Consider the following 25,747-nt stretch of genomic DNA (forward strand, 5'->3'; position numbering starts at 1 on the left):
ACTAGATTCTATTTATTATGTATTTGATTGATACTCTCTGTTAACCTCGTTGATTTTGATCAATGTTATGCAGTATTTGCACACTAAATTAGCCTGTCTCTTTCCTCTGGCCAGTATCCCTAACAGAATTGACTACGCCCGAAAGCGTAAAACACCTTGTATAACATATATAATAATGATTAATCAAACGATGTTGCTAGGTAGCTACAAATATTCATGCATCTAATTAAAGAGCTAATCTCTGACCATTAATATCATTTTTTAAGATCGGAAACAGCTAGAAAGTACACAATATTCTTGTGTACACGCATGGCAGTGATCACTCCAATTAAGGCTATCAAATCATACTATCACGTGGTGTCTTTATATTCCATCGACCCTTCGCTTCTAGCTAACAGTTGAGACCACAATGACATGCAGTTGAGGTGGCCCAGAAGCTATCAACTTCGAGGGAAGTTGGTGATGCCCGCATTCACCGGACTTTGATTTGGCTGGGACTGGAGAGAAATAATAATTGCCCATTTATCAAATTAATGAAACAAAGAAAAATTATATATATATATATATATATATTTCAAAGGAATTGAGGCAACCTAACCTGCCTTGGTTTATGGAAGTCTGTTCTTTGGCAAGGGTGAGATTGGCTTTAGGAGGTTCACGCATGTATGTTTGAAAACAAGAAGACTTAAAGATCTGCAATGGATTAGACAGAGCAAGTTACAAGTTGTTAATCTGCACTACTTACGGAGACAGCTCGGCATGTCAACAGGAAACATTAGCTCTAACCACGAGTTGGATTAAAGAATTCCTTTTACATCCCCACATTGGAGACATAATAACAGCTTTAAAAGAAGTGAACTTAACCTTTATATCAACCTTCCAAGTTCTTTATTTTTTCAGCTTCAACTTTGGCCCAAAGGATTTGTACTTGGACAAACTTAATCTATTATAATTTACATAGTCAAGAATGGGTTTTCCAAGTCATAAGGATTTTATTTTAAAGAGATTATATGTATAGATACAAATTATAATAATCATTTAATATATTAAAACAAACAATTAAAATCTCGGCATATAATTGCAAATTTTTTTTAAAAAATCTCACCCTAAAATCGAGGATTTAAAAATTATAAAAGATATTGCTCCAACTTACTATTGAGATAAGATCTTATTAATCATATAGAGATTTTGTTAGTCTAATTTCAATTACAAATAAGTAAAGTTTAAAAAATTAAATAATCATTATATATTCAAACTATTTAAAAAATGAATCACGTGTTTAGTCGGTAGTTTAAATTGACTATTTAATTATTCATAAAAAAATACTTAATCATCTTTCAAATCTTTCATTAATCAACTTCAAATGTTGTAGAGCTTCTTTTTTTTTTTTGGTATCTTTTTCATAGAATCAAGTAAGATTTGTTTGATGTGATTTTGAAGCCAAATGGAATAAAATAATTTGAAGGAAAAATAAAATTTTCGATTTATCCCATAAAGGAAGACACAGACGGTTGCCATTATTAAATTTAGGGAGCAATCAGACTCAGTTATAATTGACAGGTACATTGTTTTTTGTGCTAACTTTTTCAATATTTTTTGTTCTTTTCCAAAATGAAAATGAGGCCTAAAACTAAAACTAAACTAACGAAGAAAAGGGGAAAAAAGAAAGTAAAAACCCAATCAAGGTTGGGACCACCCTCCCATTTCTCTCTATCATCCCTCCTCCACCGTCCACGTCATTCTTCTGTTCTTCTACCCTCTGTCAACTTATCCTCTTCTCCTCCTAATGTGAAAGAATTTTGTACAATTTCTCTTTTCTTAAATACAATCCTACTCGCCTCGACTATCAAAACTCATGTACTCGCTGTATAGCAACAGACAGTCTTGTATTTTTTTTTTTTTTAAACTCTTTGTAAGAAATTAAAGCCCACATACCAAAAGAGTGAATTAAATGTTAAATATTTTTTACTTGATGAAAAATTATAATTTATTTTTTTTAAAAAATAGACATTAATTATTCAATCAAATTTTAAGATGAAATTTTTAATTATATTTAATTACATGAAATGTTAGACTTTTATGATTTCTGGGGCTCTTAAAACTTTTTCTAACAAGATATTTAATTGTTTTTTTATATTTTTGATTCTACATTTTGACCAATAAAAATGGGTGACGATATTTTGCCACAATACAGAAGGAGCAAGCGAGTAGCTGGAAGTAACCTAAGCGAGAGGATAACCCAAAAAGCAAGCGACGTCGCTGTGCAACTTGTTTGAGTTCTGCTCGATATTCTAACCTCTAATTATGTGCAACGTGTAATGTCTTCTCCTCTTGTCTCTCTGGCGTTGACACCATTTTGACAGTCTCATTTCATAGCATCGTGGCCTTGGCCTTTGCTATCAGCTATCCAACAAAATCAAAAGGCCTGTTCACCCTTCGTGGCCATGGAAATCATGGAGATTCTCCAACTCTAAACCAAATATAAACAACAGAATATCTGTTGCAAGTTCATAACAAAAACAAGGAGAAGAAAAACCAACATAGAAGATTCATATAGTTGCTGCCTTGTATATATATATTTTCTGGGAGTTAGCTTTCGTAAATGGAGCGCTATGAAATACTGAAAGATATTGGGTCGGGGAACTTTGGTGTTGCTAAGCTGGTTAGGGATAAATGGAGTGGTGGGCTTTATGCTGTCAAGTATATTGAAAGAGGCTCCAAGGTACGTACTATATTTTTTTTGGCTTCATTTCAGTTGCTCTCCAAGGTTAATGCTCATGATCTTGTATTTGTTGGCTTTGTTTCTTCATGGGCAAATTTGGGTTGTGTCTTTTTTGAGTTTATGGATTGATTTATGAGGATTCTTGGTTATGCAGATTGATGAGCATGTTCAAAGGGAGATTATGAACCATAGGTCCTTGAAGCATCCCAATATAATAAGATTCAAGGAGGTAAATATATACTGCTGTCACACCTACCTTTTTTGAGTATTACTATATGTTTCCCCGTATGTTGCAGGAGTTCTATGGAAGCATTACTTGCACATAAGTTTTAGAGATCCTTAAAAACAGAGGAGTGAAGTGGCTTTACTTTTCTTCTCAACTATAGAATGAACATCCAGAGAAAATCAGAGTTGTTTTGAGCAGAACAGGCTTTATAATGGATCTCGTTTGTTCTGTTTTAGCTTCTGTTATTTCCTGAAGTTCTTTATTTCCCATATATGGTCCGAGTAGAAGAAAGACAGTTAGATAATCTCCAGCTTCAAGAATTTCCATAGCTTTGCCTGAGTTGCAAACCACATGTCAGAGATGTAGCTTTCAGTCTTGCTTTAGCTTCATTCTGTAAATTAGGTAATTAGAACTGCCAAAAATGAACAAGAGTGATCAGAAGCTCATTCTTGGTCAGTTTTTGATTGGAGGTTTACTAGATAAGATTTAAAGTAAGGAGATGTGCGTTTGTGATCTTCAAATATTGTTTTTTTCGTCTGCCTTGGCAACTAAACAGGGCAAGTCAATGGTTTCTAGATATGTTTTATGCAAATCCCAAACAGAAAGCTACCATTTGAATGTTTCCATGCCTGCGAAAAAACAAAAAAGTATAAGATGAAGTGTACATGTTTATCAATTGCTTGAATTGATCAACTTGAAATGGTCTGTCTTGTTTGTTTCGACAGAAAAATTCTATCAAATTACTTGGTAATTCTTCTATTGAGCAGGCCTTCTAAGTGGCTCTTCAGCTTTTTCTTCATCTTTTTTTTTTTTGTTTTTGGCTATGCAGGTCCTGCTAACACCAACTCATCTAGCCATAGTCATGGAGTATGCTGCTGGCGGAGAACTTTTTGAAAGAATATGCAATGCTGGTAGATTCAGTGAGGATGAGGTATATTTTATAAACGTTTTATGATTTTCTGATGTTATGTTGTGTTTTATTGAATTTCATTCTTTTTTTTAATCAGTTTTCATTGTTCGTTAACTGTTGTTGCTTTATTTCATCAGGCAAGATTTTTCTTTCAACAACTGATATCAGGAGTGAGTTACTGCCATGCAATGGTATAGCCTTACTGGATCCCTCTAATTCTGAAAAAAGTTTGCCATTTTCGCCTAATCTAGCTAACTTGAGATTTCCCCCCCTTTTACACAGCAAATTTGTCATAGAGATCTTAAGTTGGAAAACACACTGTTAGATGGGAGCACTGCACCGCGACTCAAAATATGCGACTTTGGCTACTCCAAGGCAATGAACCTACTAATTTTTCAGCATCTGATCTACTTAAATATAAAGCAAGCTATTAACTTTCTAGTACTGCTTGTTGCAGTCAAGTGTGTTTCACTCCCAGCCCAAATCAACTGTAGGAACACCAGCCTACATCGCGCCAGAGGTCTTGTCTAGAAAAGAATATGATGGGAAGGTAAATTCTAGTTCCCTTTGTTTAGTTGTTATCACATTAAGGCCTAGTTTTGGCCACGCAAGAAATCCATGATCAATGTTTTATCTTTGAAAATTGTAGATTGCAGATGTTTGGTCTTGTGGGGTTACTTTGTATGTCATGCTGGTTGGGGCTTATCCTTTTGAAGACCCTGAAGATCCTAGAAACTTCAGAAAAACAATTCAGGTTAGTTGGTAGCAGCCCTCTTTGCATAGCTTGTAGATATTGTAGTTTATTATGCTCAGGTTATATAAAAAAAATGTTATAATGGTTTATGGCAGCGGATTCTGAGTGTCCACTATTCTATTCCTGATTACGTTCGAGTTTCCAAGGAGTGTAGACATCTCCTATCCCGGATTTTTGTATCGAACCCCGAAAAGGTAAATGCTACTTGTCATGTTCCTGAATTCAAATTAATGTATTGCTGTGGCTATCAAATTTTTTTCCCATACATATTCACTTCCTTACATTTGTTATAGAGAATAACCATACCAGAAATCAAGCAGCAACCATGGTTTTTAAAGAACTTGCCAACAGAATTCGTGGAAGGAGAGGGTGGCAACCTGGAAACTGAAGAAGAAAATGACCAATCTCAAAGTATTGAAGAAATATTGTCTATAATTGATGAAGCTAGGAAACCTGGTGAGGGCCCCAAAGTTAGTAGTCAGGCACTTGGTGGTAGCATGGATCTTGATGATATAGATGCTGATGCAGACATAGATGATATAGAGACAAGCGGTGATTTTGTCTGTGCACTACAAGTGTGAGTCTAAAAATCATGTAAACCTTGCAAAACCAATCTTTCTGAAAAAGAAAAAAAAGAAAAAATCAAAAAAGCAGTTGAAGATAAGGCACAATATTCCTTTTCATGGCTAGACGGAATCTGTTCAGTGGGTGATGTTGCTTTTCCTCAGCATGAAAGCCTTTGTTTCTGTAAAGGAGCTGAGAGGGATTAAAAAGTTATGTTGCTTCTACATTTTCAAGTCTGTAAAATTCTCAGAATTTCTTTTTCCATTTTTGCTTAACTTGGTCTTCTCTAGTATATGTAATTCTGCAGAAAACCAATTCCACGAACAAATCTCGAATGCGTTGACGTCTGATACCAATCTACGTAATGGCAATGAAATATAGTAGTATAGATTATGTAATGAATGTCATGGTCATTCGGAAAAGTATCAGTATACACCTAAATATAGACAAGAAAAGTGATACACTAACTAGTAATTTTTAAATGCTGTCAGGCTCAAACATTGCTGGGTGGATAATATTCAATTCAGGAGTTGGGTGGGAAACTGTGGGTGGATAAGTTTTGATAGGAATTTTTTTTCTATTACCAGAAAAAGAAAAAAAGAACGTGGTTTTTGCAAATCAGATGGTGGGATTTCCTTATACAACTATGGGACACGTTGAGTCCAAATCCACCTAATGTTTGGTTTGACAGCCTAGAACACTTATGCTGGTATTATTACTATTATTGAGCTAATGATCTGATAGCAGTCCATGTTGCTCTTTATTGCCCTTAATATACTTCATCATGTACCAGAAAGGAGTGTATGCTTACTTCAACCTTATTTCCTCTCTGTTTCGGTGATGGAAAACATGAACTGGTGGCTAAGCAAAAAGCCCCTTGGGAAAGGGTATTTGAATTATATAAATTTGATAGCTAGGAATATGAGGGGAAGGTTGACAATATTTTATCAATAATTCCTTGAGAGTCAATCCCAGTTAAAAACTTTATTCTTTGTGGATTCCATATCTACTAAATCGTTGGAATTGTATAAAATGTTGATTTCTAATGTAATTTAGGTGTAATGGACCATAAAAGTGCGATGAGGAGTCACACTCAATATTTCACATTGGGTTCCCCAACCTTTTTATACTGTAGAGAGAGAGAGAGAGAGAGAGAGAGAGAGAGTCATCTTGACTGAGTTTGAGATCTAGTTGAGANACCGTTACCGTTACTTTACGTAGTAGAGAGAGAGAGAGAGAGAGAGAGAGAGAGTCATCTTGACTGAGTTTGAGATCTAGTTGAGATGTTGCATCTCATGGCATAAACATGGTGACAAGCCCTCTTTCTCTCTCTCCCATTTCTTTGGGGATGCTGAGCAAGATTCATCTGTGAATAGATGATAATAATAACTAAAAGAGCCATAATGATTCCAGCTGTTTGAAGAAAATGTCATTGTCAAAGATATTTGTCTTCATATTTTTATAAAGTGAGATGTTACATATGAGATGATTTGACTCTAGAATCTCTACTTATTTGTATTGGTATCCACATGGATATATTGAGATTGCTGTATGATTAAATAATATCAAGAATATACCAAATCCTAAATTTATTTGCTATTGGATGGAGAAAATAGAAAATACAAAAAAAAAAAAAAGAATACAGAAAAAAGATTCTAAAATAAATTTAATTTTGCTCTCTTAGCCAAATTAGGTTGGAATCTATGGAGGAACACAAACAACTTATGGGTGGATGTTTTAAAACAAAAGTATTTGAGGAAACAAAATTTTATGTATGCAGTAATGAAGTCTACAGATTCCCAAGCGTGGAAAGGCATCTTGAAAGCCAGATCAATACTATTCAATGAGTTGGGGAAAAGAATAGATAACCGACAAATTACCAAATTTTGGACAGAGACTTGATTTCTTTGCGGTCCATTAATTAAATATATAAGTGTAGGACTATCAACAGCTGAATCCGACTTACCGATGGTGAGCCACTGTGATGAGTACGAAAGATGGAAAATGGAACTGATCATGCAAATTCCTCCTCTAAACATAAGCTTTATGATCTCAACAGTGATGATTAACCCATCAAGTGAGGACGAAAATGATTTTTTTTTTTTACTATGAACTGCAACTTGAAAACCATCCCTCTCTCATGATACGTTAGGAAAAAGTTTGGAAACTACATGTTTCAAATAAGGTGAGAATGTTTATTTGGAGATTACTTCATGAGTCATTACCAACTACTTCTTGGTTGACAAATAGACGATCATTAACTTCATCTATCTGCTCATTTTGTGGGCCTTATGAAAAGAATTTAGTTCATGCTCTTCGTGACTGTAGTGGAGTTAAGTATATGTGGTTAGCTTTTAATCCAAGGCTGGCTAATAGTGAGTATTTTGAGCAAGATTTACAAAATTGGATATTGACCAACATGCACAACTTGACATTATTTGATGGTATCCCTTAGGGGTCTATATTCACTCACTCACTCACTCACTATGGTGTTTTTGGTTTTGGCGCAATTTAGCCATCTTTGATGACAAGTTTACTAGGCCTCATAATGGTAAGTAGATCATATGGTCAAAAGCCAAAGAAGCCTAGGACATTTTACATCGAGCCAACAAAAAATTAAACAAGCGATTATGGTTAGTTTGGAAAAACCTGTGGCACCATTTGTAAAGTTGAATTCAGATGGTAGTGCTAGAGGGCAACTAGGATTAGCAGCAACAGGTGGACTAATTCAAGATTTTTTTGGTGTGTGGTTAACAGATTTTGTGTATAAGATAGGAGTCTCCTTTTCTTTAACAATAGAACTATGGATAATTTATTACGGATTACAAGTGTGTTGATCAAAGGGTTATAAGAAAGTGCAAATGAAAACAAACTCATTATTAGCTTTACAGAAGATAAAGAACCAAGAAAATGATTTGGAGTCTAATATTTATCTTCTGAGATCAATTTGACAACTACTTAACAGAGAATGAGAATATCTTTTAACTTACATACATCATGAAAATAATCAATGTATTGATTAAATGATTACTCATCATGAAGATTTAAGTCTAGGCCTACATATATTCGATTTTCCTCCTAAAAACATTTTTCTACTATTGTTATTGACACCTTAAGTGTGCAATGACCAAGAATATTATTTTAAGTTTATTTAATAAAATTCCTCCTTCAAATAAAAAAATGAAAAAAACGAATACTTGAGCCATAAGAAATTAAGACCCATGAAATTTGTTTTTGGGCACATGAGTAGTACTAAGATTGTTAGGTTCAAACAGCCCATTTAGCAGATTTAACCCAAAGCCCAAATTAGAAGACCATGGACCCCACAAATCCACGTGTATGAATCTAGTTTGACACAGAAAAATGTATAGTCTTCCTTATCAGCACCTGATTATTCCCTCTCTGTATAAACCCTCGAAAAAAACCTAACCGTCCTTTGTGAGGAAACCCTAAGCCAGCAAGAGCAGAGGCAGCAGCAGAGCGGCGGCATTTTCACCCCAGGGCTGTAGCCAAAAGACCCATCAAAGAAAGATGAAGGTGTTTTTCTTTAAAGAAGATGATGTTTCAATCCTTTTTGGGTTTTGTTTAGTCTCTTTACTTTTTTGCATTGTTATTTTGTTTCAGTTCAACATTGCAAATCCAACCACTGGTTGCCAGAAGAAGCTTGAAATCGACGATGACCAGAAACTGTACTTTCTTTTCTCTCTCTCTCTTTTCTTCTTAAGGAAATGTTGGGTTGAAGCTTATTGTCTTCCTTTTAATTTTACTATTGCTATTAAAGCCCATGCTTGTTATTTCGGGAATTATATGTTAAGGTTTTCATGTTGGGTGATATTGAATTTTGTAGAGTAGTTAGGGATGTGCAAAGTAAGGTAGAAACGAATGAACATGTAGAATATTTGCTAATGAAATTCGGATGGATGGGATTTGTTGCATAAATTTTATGCAACAGTGGAAAAAATCAATTTTCTTTAAATGATTTTTCCCTTTGATTTGAGTGTGGTTTTGAGTAGTAGATTTGAACTTGTTAAAGACTAGAACAATTGTGATATGAATGTTGCCTACTTGCCTCTCTCTTATATCGCGGAAACGTCATTGATTATGGTCTTGTACGTTGTATGTCAAACGCAAAATAACATCTATATTTTCCTAAGTCTAGCAAAAACAAATAGGAGCCGATGGATTTAATTTGTAAATCTTGTCTGCATTCATTTATGAATTTAGGATTTAGAACATGATGGATTAGATTACTTGAATTGACAAACAAGTTCAGCTAAAATTAACTCTTATACCTTATAAGATCATTGCAAGCCTTTTGAATTTTATGGTGATTATTTGGTTAAGTGACAGTGGCTTTTGGCACAAGTATTTGTTTGTGTATAATGGTGTTTCCTTCTTCTTGAAAGTTCATTGTTTACCTAATGTAAAGAAAATGGAAAGGATCCTGCATACAGTACCCTTTTTCCATAGTTATTACTTGCTCACAGTGTGTTTATTGCTAGCAGTTTGGTATGACTGATTGTATCTGCAAGCTTTTATTTATTCTCCTGCTGTAATTCAAGTTGAAATAGTTTCTGAAGGTGAAGATTTTCTCACCTTGAACTTTGACATTGCAGCCGAGCCTTTTTTGACAAGAGGATTTCACAGGAAGTTAGTGGGGATGCCCTGGGTGAGGTATGTTTCCATGTTGTTTCTACCTTTTCTTTTTTAATATTCTGCTGCTGGATCTAGCATTTGTAACTGCAATTTGCTCTTGCCTTATTATCACTTAACAGGAGTTTAAGGGCTATGTGTTCAAGATCATGGGAGGCTGTGACAAGCAGGGTTTTCCTATGAAGCAAGGAGTTCTCACTCCTGGCCGTGTTCGTCTTTTGCTTCACAGAGGTCTGTTGAATAAGCAATTTTGTTTTCTTTTGTGTACGTGTATAACCATTTTTCTTGTATGGGTTGATTCATTGAATGACTGTTTTTCTTTGAACAGGTACTCCCTGCTTCCGTGGGTATGGAAGGAGAAATGGAGAGCGTAGGAGAAAGTCAGTTCGTGGATGCATTGTTAGTCAAGATCTTTCTGTTCTGAACTTGGTTATTGTGAAGAAGGGTGAAAATGATCTTCCTGGATTGACTGACACAGAGAAGCCAAGAATGAGGGGTCCAAAGAGAGCATCAAAAATCCGGAAGTTGTTCAACCTCTCTAAGGAGGATGATGTTCGGAAGTATGTTAATACTTATCGTCGAACTTTTAATACGAAATCTGGTAAGTTGGAAATATTATTTAGTGCTTTGTTAAGTTGTCAGGGAAAGAATTTTTTTCTTTTTTTGTGATTTACTTTTGATAAAATATGCCTCTATAAGTTAATGACAAAGGCTGCCCCCAGTTTGAAAATAAAAATCACTTTTCTGGAATGCAGGAAAGAAAGTCAGCAAGGCTCCCAAAATTCAGAGGCTGGTGACTCCTTTGACCTTGCAGAGGAAGCGGGCCAGAATTGCAGACAAGAAGAAGAGAGTTGCAAAGGCCAAGGCTGATGCTGCTGAGTACCAGAAGCTCCTTGCCCAGAGGTTGAAGGAGCAGCGAGAGCGCAGGAGCGAGAGCTTGGCCAAGAAGAGATCCAGGCTCTCCGCTGCCTCGAAGCCATCCGTTGCAGCTTAATTGTGCCACAAGGTTTGGTATTAAGGTTGGTTGCGTAATGCTTATTCTAAAATCTTATTATAGGTTGAGTTAATTTTGATTGTTTAATCTTCAGGAGTTCAACAATGTTTTTTTGGGGTATCAGATGAACACTATGCTTTAAAATGTTGTGACATTATGTTGCGGGTGTTTACCTATTATTCTGGTTACGTTATGAATGGTTAATTACTGATTAGATTGCATTGTGATGATGTTTATTTTCTTAACCTGCAAAAGCGTTAAACTCAATGGATTGGCATCTGTGGAATGTCCATTTTTATCTTCCCAAAATTCACCTTTATTCGACATTTTTTATCAACATAGCTGGTTCCTTTGCCATCGCGTGATCATGGTTTAAATTGGTTATTTGATAAGTCAATAATAATTTGACATCGAGATGGAGCAATGATCAGAATTTTACCAGCACTTGTGCCAATCCGTCGAGTTTCTCTATGTTGGTGTGGAAAATGAGATGGGTTTCATTAATCAGCAAGGAATCTTAATTGAACGAGATACTTACCATAAAAGTCAAGGAAACCTTGTCTATAAAGCAGAGAAAAACTTAACGCGATATATATTTTTCGTGAAAAACCAATTATCAGATCGAAAGACTTCACCCGAAAGTGGAGTTAATTTAATGTTGGCTTAATCACAGGTTGGATCCTAAGTGTGCCTTTTCCTAGAACCTTAATTTTGTCAGGGAACTGACCACGGCAAATCAATACAATCCCATATAAAGCTTCTCTCTAAGTTGACAGTGAGGACTATGGACCACCCTAAACCGTCCTGATGTACAAGCAACAGGATGTTATTAAACTTTGATAGTGCTTCCAAGTTCCTATGGTCCCCTTTCTATTAACCTTTTCATCTCTGCTTCTCACAGTTTGACGGATGGAACTATCTTTTTGAATAGATCACAAAGGGATAATTACAAAAAGGGGAACTGGATTGGCATCTTGTGCATAATTGCTGAAGTACAATTAAAGTTTTGTTCCCATTACTCTATATGGCTATTCGCAAAATGGCAATTCTTCTTGACTGCAGTTCTGGCAGTCAAGGCAGAAAGATTTGCCCCTACACCCCCCTCTTTCCGAAAGAGAACAAAAAAAAAAAAAAACTGAAAGGAAAACGTCTTTGATATTTGCATAATTCACTAAATCGCTCTCATAAATTCTGTCAAAGATTCCAACCAGAAGCATCTTAGTTGTGATAAGCTTTGAGTATATGAATTCGCTAGCCTTATTCTCTGCCAATCTCTCAATTCTCAAACTTTTCTACTCTTAATGGCTTTAAGTACAATAAAATTTCTTCCTTCAAGATTCCAGTCATACATCCACTGGCCGGCTATTGGCCACCCTACAATTGGTTCTAACCTCACCAGGCCGCCCGGACTGCAAGTCACCCATTTTCAACATTCCCTCAACAAAGGCATTAAAAAACGCATTCTGGTCTTCGCTAAAAAGCTTGACATATTTTCTAGTCTGAGGAAATGTGAAAAGCGTTTGATCCGAATTCAGAAATCCTCTCCCTGCAACCAAGTCCTTGAAGTATTGGTTATCAAACAATCTTGGTGTTGCATCAAGATCACCTGTTACATTTTCATCTCCACCAAGCGGACAAAGCTTGTCTAGCTTTTCTCTAAACCTTGGTTCAATGGCAGGGTCGGGCTTGCCTGAGCCAGATTGGTTGTAGAGCCTGAACATTATTGAGAAGCACCTTCCTTCGCCGATTGAGTGTGATCCAGAAAGGGCTACAAGATCCTTGACAGATAGGTTGAATTGGCTGAAGAGATCAATGAGAAAACTTGCATTTGCTCTTGGGCTTGGCATTATGTTGTCTGAGTCTTCTTGACTTGCTGTTAAGCTATCTTTTCTTCCCAGCCTCACTATCCAATCAGGTCCTCCAGTCTGGATTAAAACACAATAAGAATAAGGCAACTCTCTTTATTGTGAAGCAGAGCTTGCTTTAAAACTTTTCAACAAAGTTAGCTTAAACAAAACAATATTGGCTGCTGTCAAGTACTGTACATTCTCTGCATAAACCTTAAAAGAGTTTTGCTCTACCTAGAACAAGAATTCATTAATAACAAAAATATAAGGATTAAAAAGAGAGACCCAATGGCAAACAAAACATGGACTAAAAGCTGCAATATTAATCAGCCTTTATGTCATATTCAAACTAGGGGGAGGGGGGGGACTAACTTATTAACAGGCCTCATTAGGGTCGAGTATGATGAGATCAGGTGACAGTACTTAAGGAATCTGTAGTATCATTTTCATTGTATAACATAATTAATCTATGCGTTTTGTGTACGTTATGAAAAGAACTGTTCTTTTTAAAAGCTTGGATGGGATAAAGTATAAAATAATTTAGGCAAATATTATAAGGTTATAAACTGCCCTAGTTGACAAAGTTTGGACAGAAACCGCCCATTCTGCTGAATTTCTGGCAAAAGCAACTCAGCAGCGAAGTGAATATCTCAATCATGCTACCTTATGGCAAATGTGAATACAGCTTGTTTTTGAAGCATAAAAAAAAGCTAACAGGGGAAAGTTAACACTAGTTACCAGAGCAACAGCATCCCTGGCGGCCATGATTACGATATCTGCACAAGAAACTGTTCCTGGACAGGCCTTCTCCAAGGCTTCCTTGACCTCATCGATTACTTCGAAGGATCTTAGCGAATTTATATTGGAAAGAGCTAGCTTTTCCCCTGTCATGTTTGGTGTATCATCTAGCAGCAAAGAAGCATCACAGCCCTGTAAATGAGGTAAAATAACAAATCATATACAAAGTAACAAGAAAAAAAGGCAGACACAGGAACATATATGAGGTCTTTAGCTTTGTAAAAAGTTTACATCAACAAAGCAATCATGGAATTGAAAGCGCATGACCGAGGCAACGCTTCTTGGCTCCCTAATCATGGCTTTCCTCATCACATCTCTGACTATGACTTCCGCTGGTGGACATGTTTCAGAGTAGAAACCAGGCCGGAGAGGGATTGCAGCGGCCATGGTCACTAGTAGGAGAAAGAGTGAAGGAAGGAGAGACATCATTTTGGGGACAGTGGCGGATGGGGTGTGTGAAGTAGACCAATTTAGGCTTTTGAATGGGGTTTTTAAACTTGTTGGAAGTATTCTTAGAGCCTATGGGTGAGCTATGATGGTGTCGTTGGTTGGTTTTTAACACTAACCTTAAAAATTTCAGTTCGAACCACCATCAAATAAAAGACAATAATAAATAACCAAAGAATCCTTTAAAGTTATTCATTTGTGTCTTATCAGACCCCATATCTGAATCATACTTATGTATAATTTATAAAAAGTACAATTCATGTAAACGAAATGAGGTTTATGGAACTAACATGAACTATTTATTTCTGTAAAAAAAAAAAAAAATTAAACAAACTATTTATGGTAAAAACTTCTTATATCTCACTTAGCCAAAAGAGAGAACCTAGCTAATCACATATGCCATTTTGTTTTCCTTTTATTCTTTGTTGATTATTTTTGTGGAGGGGGTGGGAAGTTACAGAAGAAGGTGAGATTCTTTAATTGCATGGGTGTCAACAGGTAAGAGGGCTTTGCTATGACAAAAGGAGGCAAGGCAAGCCAATTGGCTAAGAGTGTGAGAGGGAGAGTTAACTGAAAAATAGTCCATAGCTTGTTGTGGTTGTGGGGGGTGGGGATGTTCCCCCAGTGAGTAGGTCAGCAATTGCGACGTCCACTATGCCATCAACAGATATCCTTTATCCCTTTCCCAAAAATTAAAAAACAAAAAAAGAAAAAGAAGGAAAATTCTTCAATGCACATTCTTGAACATATTTACCAATGGCATCTTCTGTCAACATTGCTACTTTCCATTTTAATAAAATCTAAAGATAATGTGCGTATTGCATGCCAATTTGATATCAAATGGTTATAAAGTTGATGAGGCATATATTTGTGATTGGAGTTGTATTTGATTGCAATTGTTGAATTGAAGACGAATTTAATCACAAATTACTTTTTTTGCCAACGGTAAATTCTCTTTTAATCACGATACAAAACTAGGCATGAGGTGATTTTGGCAGCAATTGTTGATGATAAAGTGGTAGGTGCATCATCTAAAGTTTTTGGCCATAATTGAAGGAGAAAGCTTGGAAATGATACATTACGTGGATTAGACTTTCATAGACTATATATATTATTTCACGTGTTTCTGTTTCAAGGGAGAGTGGATTATTTCAAGGTTAGGCTATCTTGGTACTTTCATTTATTTGTATTATTATTGGCAAGACGTAAGTCTGTCATCTTCTAATTTAATATTTTATGCTTTTTATTAGGTCTTGATTTGTCAGTTTCCCCCCTATGATTTGCTCCGCAATTAATTGCAGGAAATTTAAATGCACAAGGTATTGCTACTGTAATGATATTTCCAATTCTCTTACACTCATGGGCCACATGGGAGAGGCTTGAAAAGTTAATGAAACACTGATCAAGGATTTGTGCTTGTATCTATCCTATGGAAAAAGAATACCCCATTTTGAGATAAATGTATGTTGTAAGGATCTAGGCCCACCACTAGACAAAGGGCTTCAATTCTGGCAACATAAAAGGGTTTAAGCATAATTTTAGCCTAGGGTTTTGCAATTCATCATGAAATCTTAAACTCTAATAAGTCCATTTGACCCTTTTTCTAACTTATACTAACCAAAACAAAAACAACTATACATATATATCCACCATTAAATTAATACAATGCAATAATACCATATGATTTACTACTTACTTTAGAGGATTCTATTAATAAAGTACTACAGTGAATCTCTTTGGGTCAAAAAAGAAGAAGACAACGGGACAATAATTGTAAATCAATTTTTTTTTTACTTTGTTAAGTAAGTGGTAAAAGTAAGATTACATTGATTTTTAGTTATAATGTGATTATTTCTATTGACTGCAACGTGATTGTATTGTAATATTATATAATTTTATTAATTATATTACTCAAGATGTGAGTAATTTTCTTGTAAAAAAAGGGTAAAAATGAGTGAAATTAGTGGTCCATTGTGCAATTTGTATGGTACGTATGCCTGCCCCCAAAGTGTGTACTGTCAAGTTTCGAGAGACAAGTTGAAAATTCCTTGCTATGTTGAAAAAAAAAATATATTTTATAAGATTTCAATATCTCACGTTGTTAAGATATAAAAATAAGTGAATGTTTTAAATAAGTGAACTCATTATAAATTTATTGTAAAGAATAAAAAAAGAGTGAATTCATGTACACACAAAATCAGATTAAATTTTTAAAAAATTCAGATTTTCCTCCTTCACACGAGTGTACACGTGGATGATGTGAACTTTCTTCTCCTTGCTTTCTCAGATTCCTTTTCTTTCACGATACTCCATTGTGAAACTAGTTGGACATGTGATGGTTTGAAATAACTTGTTTCATTTGCCTGATTATAACTCATAAGAATGATTGGTAGCAGAGTGGGCTAGGCTTAAGTGATCTTTCTTCTCCTTGCTTTTCCGGATTTCTTTTTTTGAAAAAAACCCAGCAGTGGGATGAAAATTAATTATCATATTATTATTATTATTATTATTATCTTATACGGTACTTTATTATCAAATTAGATTTGATAATTTTAAATACGACACGAAAAGATACGAAGTAAATAAGTTTTAAATTTAGTCTTAACGTGTTTCGTGTCTGACACATTAAAATACGAAAATTTGCATATCTTAATATGTCAGACACGACAAACATGTTTAAAATACGTTTAAACACATTTATTTAATCGTATTATCGTATTTAATCGTGTTTAAACATGTATATGTGACACATTTATTAACTTATTAAAAATTAATAGTTAAAAACTATTTTAACCTTATATAAATAATTTTAAATAATTATTTTAATATTTTTTTAATTTTATAAAGGGTATAATATAATTATACATGCTTAACCTTATTTTTTAACTTCTAGTGATTATTTGATATTATTATTATTTTTGTTTGGTTATAATTATTTTTATAATAATAGATTCTAAATTTAAATAATAAAATTATATTTAATTGTAAATATTTTTATTTAATCATGTTAAACGTGTTGAACGTGTTATTAATCGTGTCGTGTCGTGTTATACGTGTATTAAACGTATACGTGTACGTGTTTTAAATTTAAAATATGAATATTAAACGTGTCGTGTTTGTATTTAACCTTAATGTATTTCGTGTTTAATCATATGTGACACGTTAGCACAAATTGTCAAGTTTATATCAAACAAGTGTGACATGTGATAGTTTGAATATAACTAGCTTCATTTGCGTTATAATAACTCATAAGAACGATGGGTAGCAGAGATTATCGAACAGAAATCAAACGAGTCCCTGATTGCATGGAGGATACGGCTGTCTGTGCTTTTAGTCACACAATCTGTTGTTGACTCAAAATCCCCTTCACTTACGAGTTGAATTCAAGGAGAGGGAAAAGGCCAGTGAAATGGCAGGGTGAAACGATGATATTATCTTTGGACAAAAATGGAACACACGTTTCAATCACTAATGGCTCTCATTTGGAATATCTACTCTAGTGGCAGTGACCAAATCCTAAACAGTGTAAATAGGACACCAAACTTTTTACACCATCAAAATCACTAGTGGGATCAAATTTGGATGCCTGCTGATCAATTGTGTCGCCTTTAGCTATATTAGAACGTTATCCCCGCAAAAGAGAAGTGGCAATCTTTTTATTTTTTCTTCTTTTTAACAAGAGGAATATATCAGTAAGAAAAAGAGCGTAAAGACAAATATTTAATTTAATATTAAAATTTACTATCACGTGACATTAATTTTACATGTAAATATAATAAACATATCATGTGACATGAATTTTGCATGTAAAAATAATAATCTTATCAGGAAGGAGATAACATCAGAAAGATGCTTGTTTTTATATCATGTTAAATTTTAATAATTAAATTCCAATCTAAAATCATTTAATAATAGATAATATCTAAAGTCATAACCTCAATTCACATGAGATTTCATTTACCATAAAGGAAGGCAAGTAGTGAAAGATAAAAATAATTATGATTTGAAGCCTTCCCTTCCCAAGGTTTAGAAAGACTAATTTGAGCCAAATGTAAATATAAGTTTTTAGAATATATTTTAAAGCAAAGTACAGACAAATTGACTGTGGGCTAAGCATGCTAACTACCCAATATTGATTTGTGTTGATATAAAAATTGTTTTTGCACAGATGCGAAGCTTTCATTAAACCAATTGTGCCATCACTTTATGGGTGTAAGATAATTTCAAAGGATAAGAACATGATCAACTTTCTCGAGAGTTGAAAGAATCTTTAAAAGGAGGTCGGCTAGTGGGAGTGTTTTTTTCTGAGGCTTCCATGATTTGACACTGTTTGGTTGAAACAATGCCAGTGCTAGAAAATCCGACTATCTTTTTCCATTTGGAGATAAATTTTTTTTTTTAATATGGAATTCCTGAAGGATTTAAGGCTGGCAGAGTAAGAACTGACAATCTGCTTTACACATTTGCACGATATGGGATATGTTTTAATTATATGTATTGAACTATTGGTGTAAAAAACTATTGGGTCTTGGAGTCATTTGGTTGTTTAAATAATGTTCAGTAACAGATTCACCATGGGACATGAGATTTGCAGTTGCAGTAACAGAGCGGATGAAAAATATAAGAAAAGTGCAGGCTTGCGCAAGCAGCAATGGAGATGTTAGGATGGTGTCGGAGTTCAAGGCCTGAAGAGCGTGTAGTCCAAACTCCAATTTTCAGCAGGCCGATATATATTCAACTCAACCCAACTTTTAATTCATGGGCCTTAGCCATTATTCCTATGCGACCTGCACAGGCAGCCTGTTAATTAACCCCCCCAGGCCCCGAGTTGCCTGGATTTCATTTCAGTCTAGACAAGACCAAATGGGCTACGTTGTACAAAGTCTATGTTGAAAGCCGAGGTTTTCTGACGAAACAACGGAGTAAAGGAAGAAAGAAAACGCACATAAAAATAAAAAATCCCACTCTCTGCTCCCCTCTTAAGACCTCGGCGGCGGACACCATCCAAAAGAAGAAGCAGAAACAATGGGAGGTCGAAGAGGGTCTCGTACTCAAAGAAAACATTTCAAAGAAAGCAGAGAAAATGTTTGGAAACGACCGAAAACTGATTCTTCATCTGACCCCAATAACCCCAACTCAAATAATACAGCTTGGCAGCCTTTTGCCACCCAAAACCCTTCCTTTGATGAATATTACAAAGTAAAATTTATCTTTTTATAAGCTTTTATTTCATCTACATGTTTGAAAATGGAAATGTTTTAATGTAATTTTTTTTTCATTGCTTTTGTGCTGTTTTTTGTTCGGCAGGAACAAGGGCTTGTTTCTCCTGAAGAATGGGATGCTTTCATGGACATGCTTAGAAAACCATTGCCTGCTGCTTTCAGAATTAATTCCACGTTGGTTTTTCATTTTCTTTTTTACTTTATGAAGATTTGGTTTTGAGTTTTGAATGTAAAAAACCATTTGTTTGCTTAATAATATCTTCCTTATTTTTTCTGCAGTAGCCAATTTTGTGACGATATTCGTTCACTATTAGAGAATGACTTTATGAAATCTCTTCAAGCTGAAGTAAGTGGCATAGGTTTACTTTGTGTTTAGGATATCTTAATCTTTATGGTGTTATTAAGTAACTGTCTTTTGGCTGTTGATAATTCTTTTTTTACAGGCTAATGAAGGGAGTGATTTGGAGCCTATCAAACCGTTGCCTTGGTACCCTGATAATCTTGGGTGGCAATCGAATTTTTCACGCATGCAGATAAGGAAAAACCAAACTCTTGAGAGGTAAGTCATATTATACATAATCATGCATCAGCTATCTCATGTAAATAACAAGGTGTTCACATAATGCCTTAGTAACGGTTGGGGTATTGGTATTTGTTGATCTTGAATTTTATGGTGTATAAATTTGTACAATGGGTTCAGCTGTCATAGAATCCTGATTAATACATAGGTCTATATATTGACTGTACAAATTACCAACTCTGGTTAGTTAAGTGCTGCAAATGTTATAAAGACAAAATGCTTATGTCCTTCTGTTTGTATCTATTTATATTCTGTAGATGAATACATTCTTATATTTTGTGGCTACATGCTTAGGGGCAGATCTACTGTTGGGGCAACTGCTCATTATGATCTTAACTTGAAAAGAAAAGAAACAAGGATGTCTGAAATGAATATTTTCATCATTTCAACATTCCTACTTTTTACTTGTAATATCTATGATGTGATTTCTAAGTGGTTGTTATCTCAAGTTGATGCCTTGTTGGCTACTAAGTATGTCTGCATCCTGAGCAACCCGTCCAGTATTCTTTCAAATGTTTCCATACTCAAGTGATGTTTCATTTATTATCATATAGTCATTGGTCGATTCATGATTTGGTTAAATAACTTTCAGGTTTCATGAGTTTTTGAAACTTGAAACTGAAATTGGAAACATCAGCAGACAAGAGGCTGTCAGCATGGTAGGTGGACTTGAATTACTAATTCTTATAATTTGCTGTTATTTTTTTGGGAAGTTTCAATAGGTTTTGTTTTTAAACAATATTCTCCAATTGTTTGTGGTGCAGGTGCCTCCTCTCTTCCTTGATGTACATCCAGATCATTTTGTGCTTGATAGTAAGCACCTTATGATGCATTCAGATAGCTTTATATTGTTCTTTTTCTTCTTTCTAAAGATCACAGCCATTCTTTCTGCACCTTTAATTTTAACCAAGAAGCTATATCTGATCAATATTGGAAATAGAGTTACTATACCTGCTACTCCCTTATGCAGTGTGTGCAGCACCTGGTTCGAAAACTTTTCAGTTGCTTGAGATTATACACCACTCAGCCAAAGAAGGATCTCTACCTGATGGCATGGTTTGTTTGCTTTTATTTATCTCTTTGTCTCCTCTGTTAACTTTAGGTTTTACTTGGTCTTGTTTATCTTCACTTTACAATGATCATGAATTGGTAGATTTTAATATACTTGTTAATTTTCTTGGGTAGCGTTTTGGCCTGCTTTGATAACAACTTTTACCCTTTATTCTGTATGCAGAATTAATTCTTCATTGTCTTTTTCTTGGTTAGGTTCTAGCAAATGATCTTGATGTACAAAGATGTAACCTTCTCATCCACCAAACAAAAAGAATGTGCACCGCTAACCTGATAGTCACAAATCATGAAGGTCAACACTTCCCTGGCTGCCGTTCCCACAAAAATATCTCAAATGGTTCAGAAACAACGAATAAGTTGGAGCCGAGCATTAATCAACTTCTCTTTGACCGTGTATTATGTGATGTTCCCTGCAGTGGGGATGGCACTCTTCGCAAGGCTCCTGATATCTGGCGTAAATGGTTTGTGTTGCTCTTCCCTTTCCTCCTTTCACATTTTCTTAAATTGTTAATGTCACATTTCATTAGATTATATTTGTGTGTATTTATACAGGAACGGAGGAATGGGCAATGGACTTCATTGCCTACAAATTCACATTGCCATGCGAGGTATCAATTTGTTGGAGACCTCGGATATTTAATTGAGTGGATGTTGCAGTCTCTAAATTGTTGCATTGTGGCAGGTCTATCTCTGCTAAAAGTTGGTGGAAGAATGGTTTACTCAACCTGCTCAATGAATCCAGTTGAAAATGAAGCTGTGGTTGCTGAGGTAATGTATACTACGTGAAAGTAAAAAGTACTAAATTTAAAATAACTAAAATATCTCCTATAAAGTGTTTTTTTCTTTTTAAATTTAGTTTTGGTAATCTTAGCTCATTATGGCCCATTTATATCCTTTAGAACTTTAGTCGGCCTTTTTTGTTCAACATGGTACATTTGCTGCTTTATTTTCTTTGTTAATAATGTAGTGCATACTGATGTTAGTTGCATCAGAGATTTAGAATATCATCTCCTCTTAGGAAAAGAATAACACCTAATAAAATATAATGTGCTGGAGCTGCATTAAAATGAAAGTTGAAGGCCCAAGAAGGATCCTAATGTTATGAAGATAATCGACCATGTCAGAACCAGATAAATTTTAAGAAAGATGAAAAAATGCAACTTCTAGTTGTCGGATATAAATTTGAAAGGTGATGAAAGTAGATAATAATTATAACTCATCCCTCCAAGATGAATCTTTGGTGAGAAGTTATATTGATAAAGTCATGCCAGTGATAATAAAAGATTAACATGGAACTAGTTAGTGCCCTAGTGTTTGAATTAGGTGTTCAGTTCTGGCATCTGATGAGATGTTCTATTCTGAACATGTATTTTTATGTTTTATATATTTAAATTAAAGTATTTTAGTAGATAATATTAAATTTTAATTGTATGTTTTCAGTTTCTTTGTTCTGAAGTTTTTACTGCAACCCTGGTCTGAATAGTTACTCCTACAGTTTGCAGCCAATTTTTGCTATCAATATATATGAGATTTTCTTCTTTAGTTTCTTCATCTTATTCTTCCTCATCCTTTAATTTGGCTGGATTTTGCATTCCTGTTTGAACATATTCTTTTTTTTTTCCCTTTTGACCCCCCTTTCCTATTTGATTCAGATTTTACGGAGATGTGGAGGGTCTGTTGAACTGGTTGATGTCTCAAATCAGCTGCCTCAATTAATTCGACGCCCAGGTCTAAGAAAGTGGAAGGTTAGTTACCTTTCAGCAAATCCGTTTTTGGGTATTCCATTCTACTGAAAAATTGGAATGTCATAGTCGTACAAGTGGAAATTCTGATTTTGCATCATTTTCTGTGTTTTGCCGTGTGCATATGCATGCATTTCACCTTGTATCTAAGGATGCAATCAAGTTTAATATATGGTGCCTCATGTCTGAACAAATGTGTCATATGTATTCCTTAAGTTATCAATGGCAATAGTCGGTAACGGTTTCATTTGATACATGTGCTGGGTATTTATGTTTGATATGTGCTCCCGACCTTGTGTAGACGTGAAAAATAGATCTCCAGACCCACATAAAACCAATATAAAGTAACTACCAATTAATAACAATGATATACTATTGTATAAAAAACCTCAACTTTCAGCATTTCATTTTTCTTCTTTTCATGTGATGTCAAATTTTTACCATGTGCATTAGGTACGTGATAAGGGAGTCTGGTTAGCATCATATCAGGATGTTCGCAAGTTCCGCAGAAATGGGATTGTTCCCAGCATGTTCCCTTCTGGCAGAAATTATATGGATCCAACTGACAATAGCCAGAAGAGTGAGAATGTTGAGAATGGAAATTCTGAAGATGTAGCCCAGCCTGACGATCCTGTTTCTTCTTCGGATAATTTGGAGGAAGAAGTTTCTGATCTCCCACTAGAACGCTGCATGAGAATAGTGCCTCATGATCAGAACACAGGAGCCTTTTTCATTGCTGTTCTCCACAAAGTATCTCCTTTGGCAGGTAATTCAAAATCATCCCCTTCTTTTTATATCTACGGGTGGTTTTCAGTGTGTTGCGTATACTTCTTTATAAGCAGTTTCTAAGATGCTTCATCTGTACTTTGATTCAGATATGCTATTTGCTGCTTCCATTTGATTTTGATTCTCTTCCTCCACTCTTTCTCCTTTTTCTTACTTAATCGGGCATTTACAATGGTTTTCCCTAGTACTTGCTGCAGCAATTCTGGACAAGTCTGTTAGTGCACAACAGAATTTGTCAACTAAAAATGATGAACTGCATGAAAAATGGTCAGATCAAGTTACTGAAGAAATAAATGGATTAGAAAGTAGTTCTGCAGATGGGACAGATGAAAAGGTCGAGGAAGTAGCTTCAGAGGCAGATGGAAAGATTTCAGAAGTGGCTTCAGAGGCTGATGAAAAGATCTCAGAAGTGGCTTTAGAGACCAATTTGGTTGGTGATGGGCCAGATGGAGTTGCTCTGGAGACCAATTCTGTGGCAGCTCAAGCACCTGCTGATAAGAAAATTGATTCTGCAAAAGCTGGAGAGAAGAGAAAGTTGCAGATTCAGGGCAAGTGGAGAGGAGTTGATCCTGTTCTTTTCTTCAAAGATGAAGCTATAATAAACAGCATTAAGACATTTTATGGTATTGATGAATCCTTCCCGTTTAGTGGCCACCTTGTTTGTAGAAACAGCGAAACTAACCACGTGAAGAGAATTTATTATGTTTCAAAGTCAGTTAAGGATGTTTTGGAACTGAATTTTCGAGTGGGACAGCAACTGAAGATAACTTCTGTTGGCCTGAAGATATTTGTGAGTATATTTATATTCTTTAATCAAATCCTGTCATGTGATTTTTACATCTAGAAACATGGTATTATTATTTTCCATCTCTTAGGTCTATTACCAATTTATGTCTTGTTCCAGATTGAATATAAGAGTAAGAAAAGGTCAAATTATTAACCTTTTCTTGGATAAGCTAAATTATTAACTTTATTTTGCCACACTTGTCAAAAATATATCTTCATCAGAAATTATATAGCTTGCTTTGCTTTTGAATCGCATAGGATTTCTTTTCTTATTTTATTTGATTTTGTTTGAAAAATAGGAGCGTCAATCATCTAAAGAAGGTACCTCTGCACCATGTGCATTCCGGATATCATCAGAAGGGTTGCCGGTGATTTTCCCATACATTACCAAACAAATCCTATATGCTTCCCCAGCAGATTTCAAGCATCTTTTGCAATATAAAACAATCAAATTTGCAGACTTTGTTGATGCTGAGTTTGGTCAGAAGGCAGCAAACCTGATGTTAGGCTGCTGTGTGATTGTTTTGAGAGAAGGTGAGTAACTTCATTTGATCTGCTGGGCCTGTAAGAGTGATTGCTGTACACGATTCCTTTACTAATCTTTTTTGGCAGGTGGCAAAACCTCGTCAGATTGTGTTCAACTGGACACATCAACAATAGCCATTGGCTGCTGGAAGGGTAGGGCAAGTGTGAGTGTGATGGTTACAGCAATTGACTGCCAGGAACTGCTAGAAAGGCTTTCAGCACGCATGGAGACTGAAAAGGGAACTTTGGCACAAGAAATCAGTGGCGAGCCAGATGAAAAGCAGGACATGAGTGGTGAAAACATAAACCTCAATGGAGGAACACAATGTTGAGGCAGAGAAAATACAGGATATGGATGGGACTGAAAAGGACACTGAAATTGAAGTGCCGACTGATAGATGAAACACTAGAAATTTTTGAGTATTTTAGAGATCCTATTTGTACTCTTAAGCACTTTAAAAGCCTTAAAAGTGCTGACTGATAGGTTGAACACAACAGAGTTTTGAGTGTTTAGTGATCCTATATGTATTCTCGAGCAATTTGAGGGTCTAATTATTGTCACCATGGGTATAGTGGATTATCACAGTTTTAACAATAACTCGTTCATTTTGCGAACGTTGTCAATCTGCATTGATGTAATAGGCAAATGCAATTTTTGGTAGGGCATCAGAGCATTGTAGTTAAATTCTTGGTTCTGTCTGTCTTCAACTATACTATGTTGATTTAACCTCGCTGATCAGGAAAGAGGAATCATACTGTTATTGTTATATGAACAAATAAAAGTTAAAAAAAAAAAAATTTGGAAGAGGAGGGATGATGTGTTAGTGAGCATCCTTTTCATGCAAGCATCAAGCACTAGAGATTTGAGTTACCAACTCCTCTCTTCATACAAGTACCATATGCTCCCATGTATTATTAGGTAGGTTAGGTTGGACGCTTTGCTCAGGAATCACCAACCTGGCTTCTGGCTCTGGCACTTCAGTAGGCATGAGCTTTCAATTATCCACACAAATACAAGGCGCTGCAATTATTCATTCAAGGATTGTACAAAACAAAAGGAGAGTCGGGATGCAATAATATGCTAAATCACTTGCCATACCGGAATGCAGCTTGTCAACCA

General features: G+C 35.3%; 4 protein-coding genes across 5 annotated transcripts; 3 read left to right on the forward strand and 1 right to left on the reverse strand.

Annotated features, from left to right (window-relative positions):
- On the forward strand, positions 2,285–5,451 carry LOC18611521 (serine/threonine-protein kinase SAPK2). Its single transcript, XM_007047810.2, has 9 exons — positions 2,285–2,722; positions 2,877–2,951; positions 3,778–3,879; positions 3,996–4,049; positions 4,141–4,233; positions 4,316–4,408; positions 4,508–4,612; positions 4,708–4,806; positions 4,906–5,451. Exons 1-9 carry the CDS (start codon positions 2,603–2,605, stop codon positions 5,191–5,193), a joined length of 1,029 nt encoding a protein of 342 aa, XP_007047872.2. The 5' UTR covers positions 2,285–2,602; the 3' UTR covers positions 5,194–5,451.
- On the forward strand, positions 8,583–11,053 carry LOC18611522 (40S ribosomal protein S6). The gene is made up of 6 exons (XM_007047812.2): positions 8,583–8,713; positions 8,801–8,865; positions 9,793–9,850; positions 9,952–10,060; positions 10,158–10,430; positions 10,585–11,053. Exons 1-6 carry the CDS (start codon positions 8,708–8,710, stop codon positions 10,821–10,823), a joined length of 750 nt encoding a protein of 249 aa, XP_007047874.1. The 5' UTR covers positions 8,583–8,707; the 3' UTR covers positions 10,824–11,053.
- Positions 11,770–14,139, reverse strand: LOC18611523 (peroxidase 17). Its single transcript, XM_007047814.2, has 3 exons — positions 13,700–14,139; positions 13,409–13,600; positions 11,770–12,748 (listed from the first exon to the last, which is right to left on the reverse strand). Exons 1-3 carry the CDS (start codon positions 13,895–13,897, stop codon positions 12,167–12,169), a joined length of 972 nt encoding a protein of 323 aa, XP_007047876.2. The 5' UTR covers positions 13,898–14,139; the 3' UTR covers positions 11,770–12,166.
- LOC18611524 (tRNA (cytosine(34)-C(5))-methyltransferase) lies at positions 18,817–25,293 on the forward strand. 2 transcript variants are annotated; one of them, XM_007047815.2, is made up of 15 exons: positions 18,817–19,114; positions 19,223–19,311; positions 19,417–19,483; positions 19,581–19,696; positions 20,310–20,376; positions 20,482–20,530; positions 20,688–20,773; positions 20,984–21,249; positions 21,341–21,396; positions 21,471–21,556; positions 22,441–22,533; positions 22,984–23,296; positions 23,502–24,106; positions 24,402–24,636; positions 24,715–25,293. In XM_007047815.2, exons 1-15 carry the CDS (start codon positions 18,941–18,943, stop codon positions 24,957–24,959), a joined length of 2,547 nt encoding a protein of 848 aa, XP_007047877.2. In that variant the 5' UTR covers positions 18,817–18,940; the 3' UTR covers positions 24,960–25,293. The 2 variants fall into 2 exon arrangements, with proteins under 2 accessions (XP_007047877.2, XP_007047878.2); XM_007047816.2 differs by having other exon boundaries at positions 23,514–24,106.

The sequence above is a fragment of the Theobroma cacao genome, chromosome 1, assembly GCF_000208745.1.
Source record: "Theobroma cacao cultivar B97-61/B2 chromosome 1, Criollo_cocoa_genome_V2, whole genome shotgun sequence".
Taxonomy (NCBI): Eukaryota; Viridiplantae; Streptophyta; class Magnoliopsida; order Malvales; family Malvaceae; genus Theobroma; species Theobroma cacao.